A 17,830-nucleotide genomic window follows, 5' to 3' on the forward strand; every position below is an offset into this window, starting at 1 on the left:
TTTATCGCTGTAAAAGTCGTTTGTGTCAAGATCTTTCAAATCTCCCTTTTGACTTTTGTCATTTTCATACTTTTTAAAGAACTTGACGAGGAAGCCCTGCCTCACTGTGAGGTTGAGCTCAAAGTTTATTTGCATGGTCTCTAACGCGTCGGGTCGAGTGAACTTGTTTTATGAATAATGTGCAGCTTTAATCGTAGCTGATTACTTTCAGTCAAGTAACCCATATGATTAGATTTTTTGCAATATATTATGATTTGTAAACAATCTTATTAAATTGTTGTTTTGATTGTTGTGTGTCATGTTCTTATAAATAAAATAATTCACAGTATTTCACCTTGAATTGTTTTTTTTTTTTTTAATATATATATATATATATATATATATTTATATATATATATATTTATATATTTATATATTTATATATATATATATTTATATATATATATATTTATATATTTATATATATGAGATACAAAAGTCCAAATTTTACGCTTTGCTCAGCAGTTATTCAATATTTTAGATATGACAGAGAAAAGCAGCAAATCCTCACACAAAAGGTGGAACTAGAGACTGGATTATCAAGTAGAATCCCCAGGTATGCTGCTGGTTACATCCAAAGACGTTATTTCTACCACTCGCTACACTTTTTAGATACATTTTATATATTTTTTTAATCCACAAATAGACGTTCAGGATGTGTTGTCTGTGTTATTTGTGATTGTAGACTTGCAGAGAACATCCTAATGTAGGCCTACAAACAACCTCATGGCCCAAAACACAATCTTCTTTCCCAGAAGCTGGAGTCCCATCAAGTTTTAGGGAATAATTCCACAAATAAAAAAAGATAAGAGTGCTACGTGCATTGCTCCGCTTTAATGATTAGTCAACATACCGAAGGGCTTGCCAAAGCTAACACAGGATCCTGGTGCAAAGCCGCAACACACCCTGCAAAGGTCTGTGCGTTACCTGCGGGCTGCGGACGTTTTCGTTGAACATGTTGTCAACGGCAGGAGGAGCCGGGAGAGTCGTTCATGCGGACTGGAGTCATTTTGGGGAACAATGAAGTGATTTTGTCTTTTTCATAGCCGACTATTCCTCTTTATGTATTTATTTTCTCAACATGGAATGACACGGGACTCTTTGAAAGGTAGGTTTAACGTTCGCCAACTGTTGAGTTGAGCCTGCTAGGTTACTTTTTTGCCAATTTGTTTTGTCAATTTAGGAAAAAAAGAAATTTTATTAAGGTGCCGGTTTGCTTATTGCCTCGTTTAAGAGTGAATGACAGTAAGTCAGAGTCGTTACTGGAGCATTTTTTACTTTTGCCACCTGGAAACATCAAATTGAAAAGTTTGTTAATTAGGTTTGGCAAACTAGTGACCAACTTTTTTTTAACAGGAGAGTGACAAAACAGTTGATTTATAGCTAAACAATTATGTAAAACAATTGTAGAAATCTGTTCATTGTTGTTTGATGCTCGTTAGTGAATGCTGCCTGTCTCGACTGATTTATTTATTTTGTTAGTTAGCAGCTAGTAACCTGGCTCATTAATGACGTCTCTGCAGCCGCAGCTTTAGAAGCGCACCCTGCTGCATCCGGGTGTCTCGCGCTGCACCTGTTGCTGTTTAACCGGGATAGGCGGAACCAAAACTGTTCCGTTTCAACACAAACTCATCTAATCCTACCTGAAATGTGGTCACTTGCTGATGATTTTCAAATCCTAAACTGAATTTCTTCATGTTGCTTTTTTTTTTTTTTTTAACATTCAATCTATGATCAACTCTGAGCACATAGGCCCACCTGTGGAAGTGTGACACTACTGTTTACATTCGTAGGTTGTAATGGAAACCCTGCCAATCGGTTGGACTGTGCACACCTGTGACAAGAAGGGAGACGTGTCAGCGCTGTTGAAGGGGAGAGTTGCTGACACCAACACGACCACACATGTCCATGATTTGTTTCATGAAGATGCACAGGTAGTGTCCTCAAAATGAACGTGATGATGACTTGTTGGTGTCCAAATATCAGCCTGTAGTTTTTACTGTCTTTGATCAGGGCTTCCAGCAGTCTCGCCGGCCGTGGTGGAGGATCAAACTGTTTGTGTGGGAGCCGGTGCTCTTTGGTACCTGGGATGGAGTTTTCACCACCTGCATGATCAACATCTTTGGTGTGGTGCTGTTCTTGCGTACCGGCTACCTGGTGGTCAGTATGCACCGTGTTGCTTTCTCTTTAAGTGACAGTGACGGAAAGACTGCAGTCTTACTATGCGTGCATTCGTCTTAATGTGCGTTAATGGAGAAGAAATACAAAAGAAGAAATGTCTTTATTAAAGAGACAAAATAACAGACCGTAAAGATTCAAATCAATCTAAATCTTAACCAAAATCTATGATTCCTCTGTGTGCGTCAACGCATGCTGAAGGTTCCTAGAGCTACATCTAGTGATGGAGATCCTCTTGGTCAGCTAGGTGCTGTAGAAATCTTTGCAGATGTTTTGTATTTATTATTTCAATATATGTGAGAATGCAGTTGAAAGTGCCTATATAGTGTAAAGTGTGCTTGAATGTTACGCTCATCTGCAGTTTTAAAGAGCAAAGAAATATTTACTTTCTCACACTAATCACAATTTACAATGTTTGGGTGTTGAAGGTTCCCATCGGGACACACAACCTACAGTCTATGCGCACAACCCACCGACTCACCAATAAAGCAAACTCTCTATCATTGAGACTGGTGTCTCACGGTTGTCATTATAAAGCGGACCGCGTATGAGCAGATGCATTAGAATGATAACCGTGTAGACTCGAGTCTCAAGTGACCATTTGCAAACTGGTGCTTTATATATGGATAATGTCAAACATCCATGTTTAACTGGTTCTAAGACTTTGCAGATTAATGACACAGAAATTACTTTATATTATGGGTTTTTTTCCCCTCTCTATAGCCTCATGTCTGGTGTGCTTCACACACCATCTCTTTCAAGTTCTGTTCATTTTTCTTTTTATCTGCAACCATCACTAAGCATGTGTCACCCCGTCAGTTGATCCCAAACAATTTAATGGGCTTGTGTCATCGCAGGACACGGCTACAAAGACCCTGTGATCTTAATTGGTAAATTCGTTTGGGTAAAACTTGACAGCTAAAACATATAGTTGGCCATGTGGGAGATGGGATTTCTTGAGTGAAAGTGAGAAGCATCTAATCACTTGCTTCCTTATCACTTGTTAAAAACGTTGAATGTTTTCCCTGGTTTAATGGGCCTGATTTCACCAAATAGAATCAAATAGAATTATGGGGATTCGTAGCAGTAAAAAAACATTAAGATCGGAGTAAAAATGTTCTAATAAAATATGCTATTTCCATTTTGTGTCACGTTGTCTCCCGTCGTCATCCTCCAGGGGAACACAGGCGTGCTGCTCGGGATGTTCCTCGTCTCCTTGGTGGTGCTGGTTGCTTTAGTGACGGTGATGTCGGGGATTGGGGTGTGTGACCACTGTGGCGTCGGGAGTGGCGGAATCTACTCCATGATCTCCATCGTCCTGGGTGGCAGGGTCGGGGGCACCGTGGGCCTGCTTTACGTGTTCGGACAGGCGAGTAACCAATCCAGACTTTCAGTTCGACGTCAGTGGTTGATTTTGGAGGACGATCCACGCGTCGCCTTTTTACCTTTTTCTTCTGCTGTCGCCCCTCTCATGCTGCCTCCCACCTTGCAGTGCGTAGCTGGAGCCATGTACCTCACGGGTTTCTCAGAGTCGGTGGCGGAGCTGCTGGGCCTGCAGAGCCAGTGGGCGGTGCGTGGCATGTCTGCAGCGGTGCTGCTGGCACTGCTTGGAATCAACCTGGCCGGTGTGAAGTGGATCGTCCGACTCCAGCTGCTGCTGCTGGCTGTGCTGGCCGTCTCCACGCTGGACTTCGTCGTTGGCACCTTCACGCACCTCGATCCAGGTAGGGCTTGGGGTCATGAATATACTGCATGTGAAGGGTTAGGACTGCCTTCGAGAGACCGATCGATACTGCAGAGCCACCGCCAGGAGGTGGACGAAGTTGCGGAGAAAGGGTCACCGCTGCCTCCACAAGATGGACAAACTATATTGAGAGGATACGTTTTTGGGTTGAGAGCTGGTGTAAGATATACACCTCTAAAGCACTGGCTGCATAGTCAGTAGTTTCTGCTGCTTTGTGTGGAAACCAAGTAAACTACAAATACTATTAATGGGACCTCTCTGGAAACGTTAGTAAAACAACGTCCCGTGAGAATTCTCGAAAAAACGTCCCGCGAATTTCCCACGAAGGATAGGATAAACAATGTCCCACGCCTGGCGATCCCATAAGCACTCTGTAAACATTAATAAAACAACTTTTCACAAACGTTCCGTTAACCCGAGGAGAACGACGCCCCACGAACATTCTGTGAACGTTAGAAAAACAACGCTGCCTTGTGTGGAAACCATGAAAACTACAAAGTGTAAAGATGTGAACTCTCCGGACATAATCCGGTTCACAGACGTTCTGTAAACGCATCGCACTGGTTCCCTCGACAAAAAGCCTTTTGGATTTTTCTATTTGTATTTTGGAATACGGCAGAAAATAGAGAGAATAGAAACACAAGTTTATGATATCTACACGTGTTGTTCTGCAACATAATCTTCCCAAATGAACACCACTTTTAGGATTTTGAAGCGTGACTACATAAGGCAGAATTTCTGAGTATGACAGATGACCAACTTCGACACAACCCGCAATTTGACGTGTGGAACACAGGTGTAACTGATACGTTAATTGCTGCAGTGAATTGCAGTAAATGCTGGACTGCAGCCCTCGTTAACATTGTTAGTTAATGTGCTTTTCCTGCCATAACCAAATATAAAAAGAGTAAGTAAGAGTGTTTTTTTTTTTTAGGAAACGATTCATGAACAAGAGTGCTTCGATGCCAGAAAGACGAGATTTAGTTATTCAGAAAATCAAAATGAGATGAATACCACAAGATGACCAGATTGTTGACAGGGAAGAAAAGCCTCATAATTCAAATCCAACATATGAAAAAGCATATCTGAGTTAAGCGTTATACTTGCTTAACCTGCTTGTACCTGAGCTTCTTTTGTTCGTAGATTCCACACCATTGTTCCTGCTTGATAAAAATGGGGGGGGGGGGGGGGAGTAGTATGTGGACTGAGACGGTTTGGTAACTACAGACCTGAGTGGTGAATATCTGTGACCTGATCAGGCCAGTAGAGGTAGCTGTAGTACTACTTTGTAGTACTACTTATTGTTGTCAGTATTGCTCTCTCATTCTGCTGAGGCTCGACCTCCACCTCTCCATGAAGAGGCTGGTGTCACACCAACAACCTTTTTGATACAGACGTTACCAACTTTTGTTAGTTTTTTGTCTTCCTTTGCCCTCATGGTCGGGTTAGGTTAGTCAGAAACTTCTGTAAAATGCTGTTTTTCTCCTGGTTTAATAAGCCGAGTCTGAGAACTGGCAGCGTGTTTACTGAGAAGATTCTTTTTTTTTTTATTATTTTGTGGTGAGGAATTGTTGCCGTTTTTTTGGAGTAGATTGTATTCTTTTGCTGGCAGTCAGGAAGTCCTTCCCCACATTTCCTGTTCTCACTGATTGTCAACGTCCTGTCCAGTGGGAGGAGAAAAGTGTTCCAGTCTTTATGTGAACAGGACATAAAAAGGGTCAAAATAGCTTACATCTTGCATAAACAGAAAAAAAAACATACACTATAAGAAATACATATCCAGTCAATCACATAGTCTAATGTCCTATTGTTTGCTTCCCCCCCCCCCCCCCCCCCCCCAGCAAACCAGCAGGAACTCATAGTGCCTGTGTCTAGCTGTGGCTAGTTTTTTTTTTTTTTTTTACAAGATTACGCTTCACAACTTCTCACACCCCAGTGTCAAACAAACTAAACGGACTCTAATTCCACCTTGCCCTAACCTGTACTTGTCCACCACTCCCAACCTCCAACCTTCTTCATATTATAGTAGGCGGAGGCCACTTTGCAGGTCTGAAGAATTGTTGGGAGAACCACCCATAATGGCTGCTCCCAGGTTTTTCCAATTAAGAGCTTCTGTATGTGTGTGTTGTGCTGGTGACCTCATGGTTGGCGGAGGACCAGCAGGTCCACTAGCTTTGTTTGAAACAGCCCAGATTAGTCTGCACCGAGTGAACGCCGAGGCACATCCCGAAGGAAAGGAGGACGTGGTCAAAGTTTGATATCTCATCCCCGATGCACACTTTCGGAAACTGCCATAGCTAATCATGTCAGGTCAGCCAAGTGACATAGCCCACTATATGGAAGCTATGATGGGATATTGGCTTGCTGTCGGTTTGCTGGGTGTTTAATACAAAACAGGACATTTAACCGTCAGTGTTCACGCTCTGAAATGGCAACATTTTGAGTTAATGATTTGTCAATTAATAAATTAATGGTTTCAGGTATTTTTTCAAAGGCCATACAGTCTTTTGTTCCAGCTTCTTTAACTTAGCTGCTTGTCTCTGTTTTATATCATTGTAAACTGAAAATCTTTTTTTTACATATTTGTTTTATTACAAACTACACACAACTCAAGAAAATAACCGTTGCAGTCCTAGTCTAATTCATTTTGTATGTATTGCAAAGATGAATATGCAACAATCAGTATGTGTTTTATTATTATAATAATAATAATGTATTTGTTTTATTATGCTAGATTTCAGTGATTAGATTCTCCTGATTTTGATGTAGTTTCAGTGGCTTTTGAACCCCAACAACACAGATATTTGAAGGGTAAGACTGAATTACTGGGTTTTTTGGTTCAAATCAAACAGTAAAGCGCATCTACAGTTAAAATCCAAAAAGTTTTGGAATTTGTAATCTATTTATCTAGTTGACCTCATCCTTATTCTGTCAGCACACACTCTCAGCCTCTATCTCAACATGTACAACGCGCCCCGCTGACGGCTCTGTTAGCATTAGGAGTAGAAGGATTCAGGGTGTTTTTACGTCTGTAGATGAACTCTCACCTGTAGACGCACTTAGCTTCCTCATTTCCCCGGCCTTAACGATCTGTTAAGTGACTGATTGCGACTTGTAAGACGGCTCAGAATGGTGCTTTATCTTCCCTGACAGGAGGACTTCATGTCTTTTTTTTTTTTTTTGTGCAGTAAATGATTTAGTTTGGTCAGTAACACTGCCAGCATATTGTCTCTTCAGCCAAACAATTCAACCGCAAAACCTTCTGGTTGTGGCGCACGGACACAAAACAATCTGCCACTCCTACACAATCCCTTTTTAATATAAGCCTATTCCCCACAGAACGGGACGCCATAATGTGCTGCTTGGGTCTGGGGTTTAGGGTGTTAACCAGACTCACCCACATTTTTGGAAAATGACAAAGAGGGAAGGCCGGAACTGAGATCTGAGGCCTGCTGCTCCAGAGACCGCTACATCATCTCTTCCTGTGATCCACACCATAATATATAGTTCTCAATCATCCCAGTGGGACCTTCCCCACCTCCTGTAACATCACAGCCTGCCCTGTTCTCCGTGCACCGCTAGTTCATACTGGTTAGTGCGGGAGAGCAAGAGGTCAGCCAGACTGGGGGAGAGGCCTCAGACCCTCCATGTAATCTGACTACACATTCCAGCCTGCATCAGAGGAATGCCGAGTTCAGAAAGGAACCCCACTCTGCCCATACACTTGTTCCTCAGACAATACAACACTGTAATATGAATGCTTTCACCACATCTTTATCCAAAATATAGTTTGCTCTACAGGCGTCCATAAAGCAGAGGGATTGAGGTCCACCCTCTTCACTTTACAGTTGATTTCAACCCGTCGAGACTTGAGTTTGCATCAGCCGGGCTGCACAGCAGTGCTCAGAGCTTCACGTTAACGTCTGCATGCTGACATGCTCACTTTTCAACATGCCGATGTTCAGCAGGTGTAATGTTTGTATTGTAACTTGCATACAAAGAATAACCGTTTCTGGCTCGCTGTGCAAAACGTCAGGGGGCTGCCATGTACATCTGAGCGTTCCTTTGATAGAGGAGCATGGTGGGATGAATGCACTATGGGAAAACTTGCAGACATGAACACCGACTGCCCTGGTTCTGTTATATTCTGATTGTTTGGACAGAGGGCGGTCTCGCAGGGTCACAGAGTGAACGAAAGTTTGGGCACCGACTCCAATTTGATGTCAGTTTTTTTTTTTTTTTTTTTTTTTTTTTTTTTCAGCCTCCCTAAATTCCCATCCTGGAGAACATACTTTGGAGTAACATGTCAATCCAGCCTTCCATGGTTTGGGCTTTTGTCAAAAACAAAAGAAGAAAAAAAGAAATCGTCTCTCTCTCTCTCTTTCTCTTTTCTCTCACACTGTCTCCCTCTCTCGCTCGCTCTCATTCCTTGCTCAAACTTGGAAGCTGTCGAGCTTCTGAAAAGGGTGGCGACTTCCTTTTGGATAAACATGTCATTAATCTGAGAGAACACATTCTTTCCCATCGCAAGATAACCGAGGGGGGGGGAAATGTCCGGTGTTGTAGCATAGGCCCGTCCTTCAGACTGTGTTGTTTGAATGGCCCTTTACCAATGCAGAACAATCCCCCCCCCCTCCCTGCACGTTCAACCAACGGACCTAGACTGGACCGGCTGTCATGACGTTAGACTGCAGTCTCCTACTTTCATCTGTCGTTAAAAAAAAAAAAAAAAAAAAGACACAACGTCTCTAATTGCAGTCATGACATCCAAGGTAGTGCTCTAATATATATTTGGAGGAATATCAAAAGTTAAATAAGAATATTATTTTGCCCACCAGCTTCCATGTATTGTTACTTTTTTTTTTTTTTTTTTTAAAGAATGAAAACCTCTATAACTGATACAGTGTTTCAAACCTATAGTATAGGTTTCTGGTACTGCAGGTATTTCCAGGGGGAAAAGGTCCCCTGGTGCAGACGTGATGTGTTTACATATCCAGTCAGTCTCAGCAGCTCCAGGAAATGTGGCGCAAAAACTCAGCGAGCAGCCTGCACTCGAGCGTTACAGCCTTTTGGAGTAGAAGTTGATTTTATAACTTATTCTTGAAGCAGAACTTTGATTTACTCAGTGAAACAATGCTGGTAATCCTGGCATACGGTTCACAACTAATGTGCTTTGTTGTTGTTGTTTCCTCTCTCAGAAAACGGTTTCATTGGTTATTCAGCCGGGCTGCTCAGCAGCAACACGATGCCAGATTACACCCCGGGAGAAACCTTCTTCACGGTCTTTGGGGTCTTCTTCCCCGCTGCTACAGGTGAGGAGGCTCGTAGTTTGCGTGGCACATGTGCAGTACGGATTAAGAGCACCTTATCTGCCCTGTGAGGTTAACCGTCAACGCTTCAGCCCTACTCTTCATTTCTTGCAGCTACATATGCATCGTAAAAATACATTTTGTATTGTACAGCATGTTGTGTACATTTCTGTGGTGTGTGTGTGTGTGTGTGTGTGTGTGTGTGTGTGTGTGTGTGTGTGTGTGTGTGTGTGTGTGTGTGTGTGTGTGTGTGTGTGTGTGTGTGTGTGTGTGTGTGTGTGTGTGTGTAGGGGTTATGGCAGGCTTCAACATGAGCTCAGACCTTCAGCGGCCTGAACACAACATCCCTGTGGGAACGCTGGCAGCTGTCTTCACCTCGTATGACGATATCCCAGCAAACACACACACACACACACACACACACACACACACACACACACACACACACACACACACACACACACACTTAACAATATTGTAAAATAAGAAAACACCACATAGTAACACTACACAATAAAGTACACGGGACAACGACTACAGTAAAAGTGCAATAGCGGTGTGCTGTTGGTGACCCACAGGTGGTTCCTGTATCTGGTCTTTGTCTTCCTTCTGGGGGCCATCTGCACCAGAGAAGCTCTGCGCTATGACTTCTTGATCGCAGAAAAGGTAAACCCCCGTCTCTGTTTCCACGCTGCCCCGTCAGAGCGGCCCGCTCAACACAGAAAGGGTTGAGTTGAGGGGATTCCCCATCATGGCTCACTCTGTTGATGTGGTGTGGTTAGTTCAGGTTCTGACTGCCTGTTCTCAGTCTTGAGATGTAGGAACCGTTGCTGATTTAAAGGCTTAGGGTTCATTTGATGTGCACTTTTCCATAATACTGCTTCAAAGCGTTGTTCAAAACCACGTGTATCTTGTATATTTGTGTACAGCGCTCCAGTTTGTGGTGGTTAGAGGTCAGACCTGTTGTCACTGCCGTACATGACATTGTGAACTAGAGTGTACAAGTAGTGTAGTATTACTGCCAAACTCGCGCTCGTATTAATATATTTCGTTTTGCTTTAACCAATCATCGACTCTTTGCTAAAAAAGGTCCTTGACTTCCATCAGTGGTTAGCTCCCATTGTTTTTATAAGGTGCTGGCTGCAGCGGAACTGAACTGGGTGTAGCTGTTGTGTGCGCTCAACCACACCCCATCCTCTTCCACCCTGTGTTTGTTTTCCCTCTTCCTCCAGGTCTCCTTGGTGGGCTTCCTCTTTCTGCTGGGCCTCTACATCTCCTCCCTGGCTTCCTGCATGGGCGGCCTGTACGGAGCACCCAGGATCCTCCAGTGCATCGCCCGGGAGAGGGTCATCCCCGCGCTGGCCTTCCTGGGAAGAGGGGTGGGTGCATGGAGCCGTCTGCACATTAGCAGTATGCTGAACAACAGGAGCTAGATTCACCACGGTGTACAGATTATGTGGTGAGGGTGTGTGTTTCTGCACCAGAATGCAGAATGGTCATTTGCTCTCAAGCCAAATGAAGTAAGACCTTCCTATGATGGTAAACATTATAAGCTCTTCATGTGAAGACATGATCCAAATAAGTAGGACCCAGAAGCATGCTGTAAAGCTCATGAAAGATTTATTCCTGCGTGTTTTTTTAAACGATAGCATCAAAGTTATTTTTAGTAATTTGACCAAACAATCGCTATCGGTGCACTTACTGACTTTTTGCAGAGTTTTCAACTGTATTTTGCTGAACTTTTAATCCATCGTGGATGAGAAGTTCTTAAAAGTACTTTTGGATTACATCATGAATGGCTTCTGAGCTCACGTGTCGACAACTCTGCCTCCATGACAACTGAGCAACATCTGCTTCTGTTGATCAAGACTTGTGTCGAACCATCAACCCGTGAAAAGCTCAGTGAAACGCTGGTACTTAGAGTTAAAATGATCACTTGTCAAACACGTTGGTAAATGCTGACTGCAGAGGATTCGTTTCTGACCTAAGTAACTAAACTACATCTTTAAATAGTTGATCATCAACTATTAGGTAAATCACATTAACTTGAGTCATGTTATACATGTTTGTAGTACTAATTTTGTCTCTGATTACCTGCAATAATTTGTATTCTGACCTAATATTTAGTTGTGAAATGTAACCAAGTACATGTACTCAAGTACTCTACTTGGGTACAAATTTGAGATACTTGACAGTACCTGAGTATTTTATTCTCATGCCACTTTATACCTCTACTTTACTACAATTTCGATGGAAATATTGTACTTTTTACTCTACTACAATTATTTGACAGTTGTAGCTACTAGTTACTTTAAAAAAATAGAATTTTTTTGCACACAAAACATATGAAAATGTAATCATTTCATATTATTTCAATCAAAAACACCACAACATTTCATGGTTCCAGCTTGTGAAGATTTGCTGCTTTTCCATAATTTTTTTTTTATTTATAAAAATGTTGACATTTGTACTATTTTTTTGGACCAAACGAGCGTTGTGAAAGTATCACTTTATGCCGTTTAATTGTGGCATTCATCACTATTTTCTGAATTTTCAAAAACCAGAAAATAACCAGCAGATTAATCTATAAAGGAAATAGTTCAAAATTAGCTTCAACTCAACCAAATGTGAATCAGAATTAAAAAAAAACATGATTTTACATTAATGCATGAGTAATATTTTATCTGCAGCAAGTACTTTTAATACATGAATTACATTTGATTGTACTTGCATACTTGTACATTTTCAGTGCAGGACTTTTGCGTGTACTGGAGTATTTTAACAGGGTAGTATTCATACTTAAACTTAAGTAATGGATCGGAGTGCTTCCTTTGACTGCTAATAAGTGTGTGTGTAGTCTGGATGCACATGGCGGTGCGGTGGGTGGACTCAACAGGAAACAGTGACAGGACCGCCTAACTATAGAGTGCCGACTTCACTTCACAGAAGTGACTTGACTGACTGCATTACAGCAAAGAGTTACGGCTCACTGCTGCTGCACAACTGCACACACACACACACACACACACACACACACACACACACACACACACACACACACACACACACACACACACACACACACACACACACACACACAGTCACGTCGACGTTCTGATCCCGTCCACCCCAGCAGCAGTGTCTGACCTCTCTCAGTGGGCTGGAATGAGGCCCTAGACATCTTGGCCCAAATCAAAGCTTCAGAACAAACGCAGGAAGGGCGACGGGCAGGGCCCAGCTCCGCTGTGTGCTCTGGAGGCCCGCCAGGCAGCACAGCAGTGCTCCTTAAACTGTGTGACAGGACCTGGGCAGTGAAAGCAAGCTGGTTAGCAATTATGTTAACATGTGGTTTGCTAACTTTCTACTGTTTTTTTTTTTTTTATATTGCACGAATATAACTTTAAGTTTAGTTTCATTTCATCGCTCCCCGTCGATGGCTGTTTCTCCTTTTGGTGTCCAGAGCTTTTATTTGGGTAAAAGGTTGCAAAGCTACAGCATCTCAATCGGGACAATGGGACAATCTTCTTTGTCCCAGCCTCGCTGTGTTGACTTTACGCATTTTATTCTCAGTACCACCGTCGTGTGAAACCTAATCTCCAGAACATCAACTTGTCATGAGTTGATTAAAAGCAGGTCTGATTTCAGCTTTGTGACGATGTATTTTGTTTGTTATAATAATCACCAGTTTTGGATATTTAGGTTTTTTAATAGACAACAATATTGTGACACTAGCTCCCTCTTCAACAGAAAGGCCCAAACAAGACTCCAGTGGCAGCCATCTTCCTGACCAGCCTGCTTACCTTGGCCTTCATCTTCATCGGTCAGGTCAATGTGCTGGCCCCCATCGTCACCATCAACTTCCTGCTCACCTATAGCTTCATCGACTACTCCTTCTTCAGCGTGGCCATGACCCTCCAGCTGCAGGCTAAGGAGAAGAAGGAGACCCTCGTCCCGCTCAAAAGAAACCGGCGTGGGTCATCCAGGCAGAGCTCTAGGCCTCTGATTGAGGCCGATCCTCCGAGCTACGGGAGTGGAGGCGAGAGTCCGCGGGGTAAAGGCACTCTGTTGGAGTTCACCAAGGACATGGACCAGATCTTTCCCCCTGTGTCGAATGTTGACGCTGGGGCTGAGAAGACCTCCTCCACGCAAGAGCTGAGCAGTCAATACGAGGGCGCAAAGGCCAATGTCACTGCTAAGCAGAAGCTGATGGACAGCTTTGGTTTGGACCAGAACAGCAAGAGGTTCTCAGGAGAGGAAGCTGAGGTGCCGTGTGGAGACACGGAGCCCACGGCTGGAGAAGAACCACAAGTCGAATGCTGCTCAAAAGTAAACCATGCTGAGCAGGATTCATCTGCTGACCCTCACAGTCACAGCACAGGTGATCAGCTCCAACCATCCAACACTAGACTAGACAGGAGAAGAGATTATAGAAGATAGTTGTTGTTTTTTTATTAACCTGACCCTTTAATTGGCTCCCTCAGGTGTTGGAGGTAAAGCCGAGCACCAGAGCTTTGAGATCAAACCCATCCAGGATTCATTGCATGCAAAGTTCTGCAACCACTGGGCCGCTCTTATCGGGGTAGGCTACACATGTCATGCTCTACATTGTAGATATTTGATTTCAGATCATATTTACATAATCTAATGATTCTTTTTGTTTCTTTCAGGCATTGAGCTCCATTGTGATTATGTTTGTCATTCAGTGGGCTTATGCCCTAGCAAACATAGTCTTTGCCTTGCTGCTCTTCTTCTACATCGGGAAAACAAGTCCTGGACTACCTATAGGTGATTTCCATCACTTCATTTCCTGTTCAGACGCACTTAGCGTCATGGTGATGTCCTGTCAGGGTGACCAAATGTCTCGACTCCGACAGGAAAGTCCCACGTGAAAAGAATAATGCATTACAAATGAAAAAAATCCAACGTTGATGGAATGCTGTATTAACATGACATGGGACCGAGTGAGTGGTTTCTGTGTTTCACATGTACCACCTGCACCTCTGCAGCGTTTTCCATTTCCATTGTGGACATAAAATGCATTTGGATGAAGTTTTACTGCAGCCAGCACTGAGCTTAGCGCCTATAGCTGTTGTGTTTTCGTGTTGTCCCTCCGTCTGGTCCATCCTCCTGAACACAGAGAGGAGTCTTCTGGAATTTCAAGGCCTTCTTAGTAAGCAGGAAGTTGTTGATCATTATTCATGCGTTGCATTTTTAGTGCTTTTTAATGAACATATTTCATTACACATTCTCTGTGTTGATATTTACTTGATTGGTTTCCTCTCTGCTGAAAGGAGGAAACATGTTCTTTATGCATGGTGTTATTTTTGTAGCAGGATTACAAGGTAATTCCATAAACGTGTTTAATTGTAGGCCTTTTATAACGGGAGTGGTCCGCAAGTAATTCCTTTTTATGTAAGCTAAATCTTGCCTCCTTCCTGCATTTATTTTGTGTTATCAGATCATTCATTTCATCCCATTATGTCCAACTACAGACCTCTTGATTTGCAGTTTACCCCTTTTTGAAGCGGTTAGAGTTGGTCACCCCCTGCTCAGTTGTGTGATGTGACCTGGTAATGTACTCTGGCACATTTGTGGGACTTTCACTTGTGCTCTTTTCGCCTGGCAGGCTGGCAGCTGTTGAGGCTTAGGATGTCTTAGATGGGACACCCAGCACCTGTTCATTAAACTCCCCACAGTACAGCGTGCCTCAGCTGTCTGATTTACATTTCAGAGCACAATATCTGCGAGTGTTGAACACTTGTCCCACAGGTGGTTGATGCGATGCTGTGTGTTTCTCTGTTACTACACTTCTGTGCACTGTTGACACGTCAAATATCGACGGAGTTTCTTTTATTTGTGGCGTTCTAGTCATGACTGTTTGTGTTTTTGATTCATTTGCAGGTATTGCAGCTCGATTCAGCTTTTTCACATGGCTCAAATCAACATTGAATAGCATTTGCAGGTATTGTGTGTTTGTTATGGTACAAAATGATCAATCGGGAATCAGTTTATAGGAATAAGTGACGGATGAATAATACATTTTAAATGTCATTCATCATAGAAACCTATTTGCTAAATTATCTATCCAGATCATTGATAAAACACAGAGTGAAACTAAAGTAATTTGTCATACTTGTCATTATCTAGTGGTTCTAGTATTTGTCATAGAATGTCAGATAAGATTTTCAGTTCGTAGTTTCCCATGTCACACTTGTCCCCTGGAACCCATTTCTTCGTCTTTCAGGAGGAACGGATATCCTCGGGACGAGATCGTCGTCACCCCCTCTCTGTTCGGGGTCGGGCTGAAAACCAAGCAGCTCACAGAGGAAAATGCTGACTTTGCCTCTCGTCACCGCCACCACCAATCCTCATTCATCAGGGTCAACAAGATGGTGCAACCGCCACTCCACTGACTGACTTAAACACTGCCTCTGCATCAAGCTGTCAGCCTGACACCACATGTTCTGCCTCAAACCCTGTGGGCCTCATTCTGCACACACATACTGTGGCTCAGATCTTTTTTTTTTTCTTCTGAAAATTATGATATAACTTTTGAAGTAACACAATCTTTGTTAAAACATGTTGTCAGATTACTGTACTGCTGGGTCACTTCCAGATAGTCCAGACATTATGGTGCTCATATGGCTTAAATACCTTATGTACATGTGGCACAAAGGTTTCATTAAAATATGTTAGTTCACCTCTGCGTGTCCACAGATCACTGAAATAAATCCCAGGTTGTTGTTAGTTTGCTTTTTGTAGTTGTTAGACTTAGACATTAATTTATAAATAACATCGGTGGCCTCTGATTCAAAGACAGTGAGAATAACAGAGAAGAACATCTACATCTCACTTGTTTAAAAATGTTTTACAGGAAAACAGAAAAAAACAGAGCTGTGTCTTAAAAGACAAATGTTATGTTAACGGTCACTTACTGTAGTTTAGGATGCATCATCAGCCTATTCCTAAATTCCCTTTTTTTTATATATATATATATATATATATATGGATATATATATGGATATGGATATATATCTATATATATATATATATATATATATATCTATCTATCTATCTATCTATCTATCTATCTATCTATCTATCTATCTATCTATCTATCTATCTATCTATCTATCTATCTATCTATCTATCTATCTATCTATCTATCTATCTATCTATCTATCTATATATATATATATATGGATAGAATGATAGATAGACTGATAGTGTGGTTATGTTGTATAAAATATATTAACGATGGGATCAATTTTATTTAATGTCATTGTGTATATAGCACAATATTGTACAAAACCAGCTTAGAGTGATTTACATGAAAACAAAAACAAAGCAACAAATAAAGCAGCAAAACTGATAATCAGACCAACAGTCGGACCAATCTGAAATGTAAATGTTTGTCTAACTGTTTAAATGCTGGACCACATTACCGAAGATGCATTCTTCAAATCTGATCAAAATCAGATTAGTGGTGTCAGATGACAAATTAATGTCGTATTCAAAGATGCACGCTTCAAAGTGGGTTAACTCTGAACTACAGCACGCTATTCATGTTTGAATGCATCATTCAACATTGATGTTTTCTCCATGAATGAGAACCACTCGAGTCCCTCCGTTTATTAAAAATCACAGCCAGCATCCTGGTGGCTGTGATTTATTTATTTATTTTTAATATGAGGAAGAGCGTCCGATCGGCTCATAGCTCTAAGTTATAACAGAAGGAATAAGTCATTTTTTATTTATTTTTTAAACATGCGGAATAGACTGTATGTTACATAAGGTCGTGTTATTTGAGTGACGCGTTTGTGTCGCACGGTTCAGAAGAGTCACTGTTCTAGTAGCTCAACAAGCGAAGCTGTAAAAACCACTTCCTCTTAGCATTTTGTTATCAGCTCTGCAACCTGCAAACAGGCATATCTGTAGGCCTAAAGATACTCGTATACCTCATTTCCTCATCAACTGCTCTCTCGATTACTCAAATATATGAGTTTGAAAACACTCAACACACGAGTGGTCTGAACATTGCAGGCAACTGGAGTTCACGCCAGCTAAATCTAGTGGGATTCATATTCCAGTAATGTAAATGCACTGATTGTACTTTTATCATTATAGGGTGTTGCACTGATTGCATCACTCTATTGTAAAATTGTCAATATTCTTCATCATAACAGCCCACCACCATAATGAAGGGCTGATGTGCTGCTCTTGCTAGTCACTGAGAGGGGTCGAAAGGATAAATCATTTACACTGTTTATTATTATTGATACTATTTTGCCTTGAAAGTTTAAAATACTGCAGAATCAAATGTCATCCTGCACTGACCTTGTTGCCATTTCAAGCTATTTCCCACCAGCTAAACAAATACAGTTAGAAATTAATTAAAAATACTAATTTTAATGGCTCGGAAATTCAAAAGTATGACTTTAAAATGTATTAATACGGTTTCAATAATAGGATTTTGATTTCGATGATATGATTTTTAATTGTATAATGTTTAATGGTAATGACTGATGAGTTGCTAACATCATTCCAGATGATTTGTCTC

General features: G+C 41.8%; 1 protein-coding gene across 1 annotated transcript; it reads left to right on the forward strand.

Moving 5' to 3' along the window:
• Positions 1-981: 981 nt before the first annotated feature.
• Positions 982-15,970, forward strand: LOC137890112 (solute carrier family 12 member 8-like). The gene is made up of 14 exons (XM_068734213.1): positions 982-1,147; positions 1,833-1,973; positions 2,053-2,199; positions 3,395-3,586; positions 3,710-3,941; positions 9,160-9,273; positions 9,561-9,648; positions 9,849-9,936; positions 10,503-10,649; positions 13,018-13,648; positions 13,752-13,849; positions 13,938-14,055; positions 15,172-15,232; positions 15,515-15,970. Exons 2-14 carry the CDS (start codon positions 1,839-1,841, stop codon positions 15,681-15,683), a joined length of 2,220 nt encoding a protein of 739 aa, XP_068590314.1. The 5' UTR covers positions 982-1,147; positions 1,833-1,838; the 3' UTR covers positions 15,684-15,970.
• The last annotated feature ends 1,860 nt before the right edge of the window (positions 15,971-17,830 follow it).

The sequence above is a fragment of the Cebidichthys violaceus genome, unplaced genomic scaffold (genome assembly GCF_023349555.1).
Source record: "Cebidichthys violaceus isolate CVI_PGR_0920_01 unplaced genomic scaffold, fCebVio1.0.p SCAF_61, whole genome shotgun sequence".
NCBI lineage: Eukaryota > Metazoa > Chordata > Actinopteri > Perciformes > Stichaeidae > Cebidichthys > Cebidichthys violaceus.

Bases quoted from the DNA above. Each gene is read 5' to 3' on its own strand.
- LOC137890112 (XM_068734213.1), top strand. From the start codon at position 1,839: ATGGAAACCCTGCCAATCGGTTGGACTGTGCACACCTGTGACAAGAAG. The intron at 14,056-15,171 runs GTGATTTCCATC...ATTCATTTGCAG, and splicing joins AAGTCCTGGACTACCTATAG to GTATTGCAGCTCGATTCAGC. The intron at 15,233-15,514 runs GTATTGTGTGTT...TTCGTCTTTCAG, and splicing joins ACATTGAATAGCATTTGCAG to GAGGAACGGATATCCTCGGG.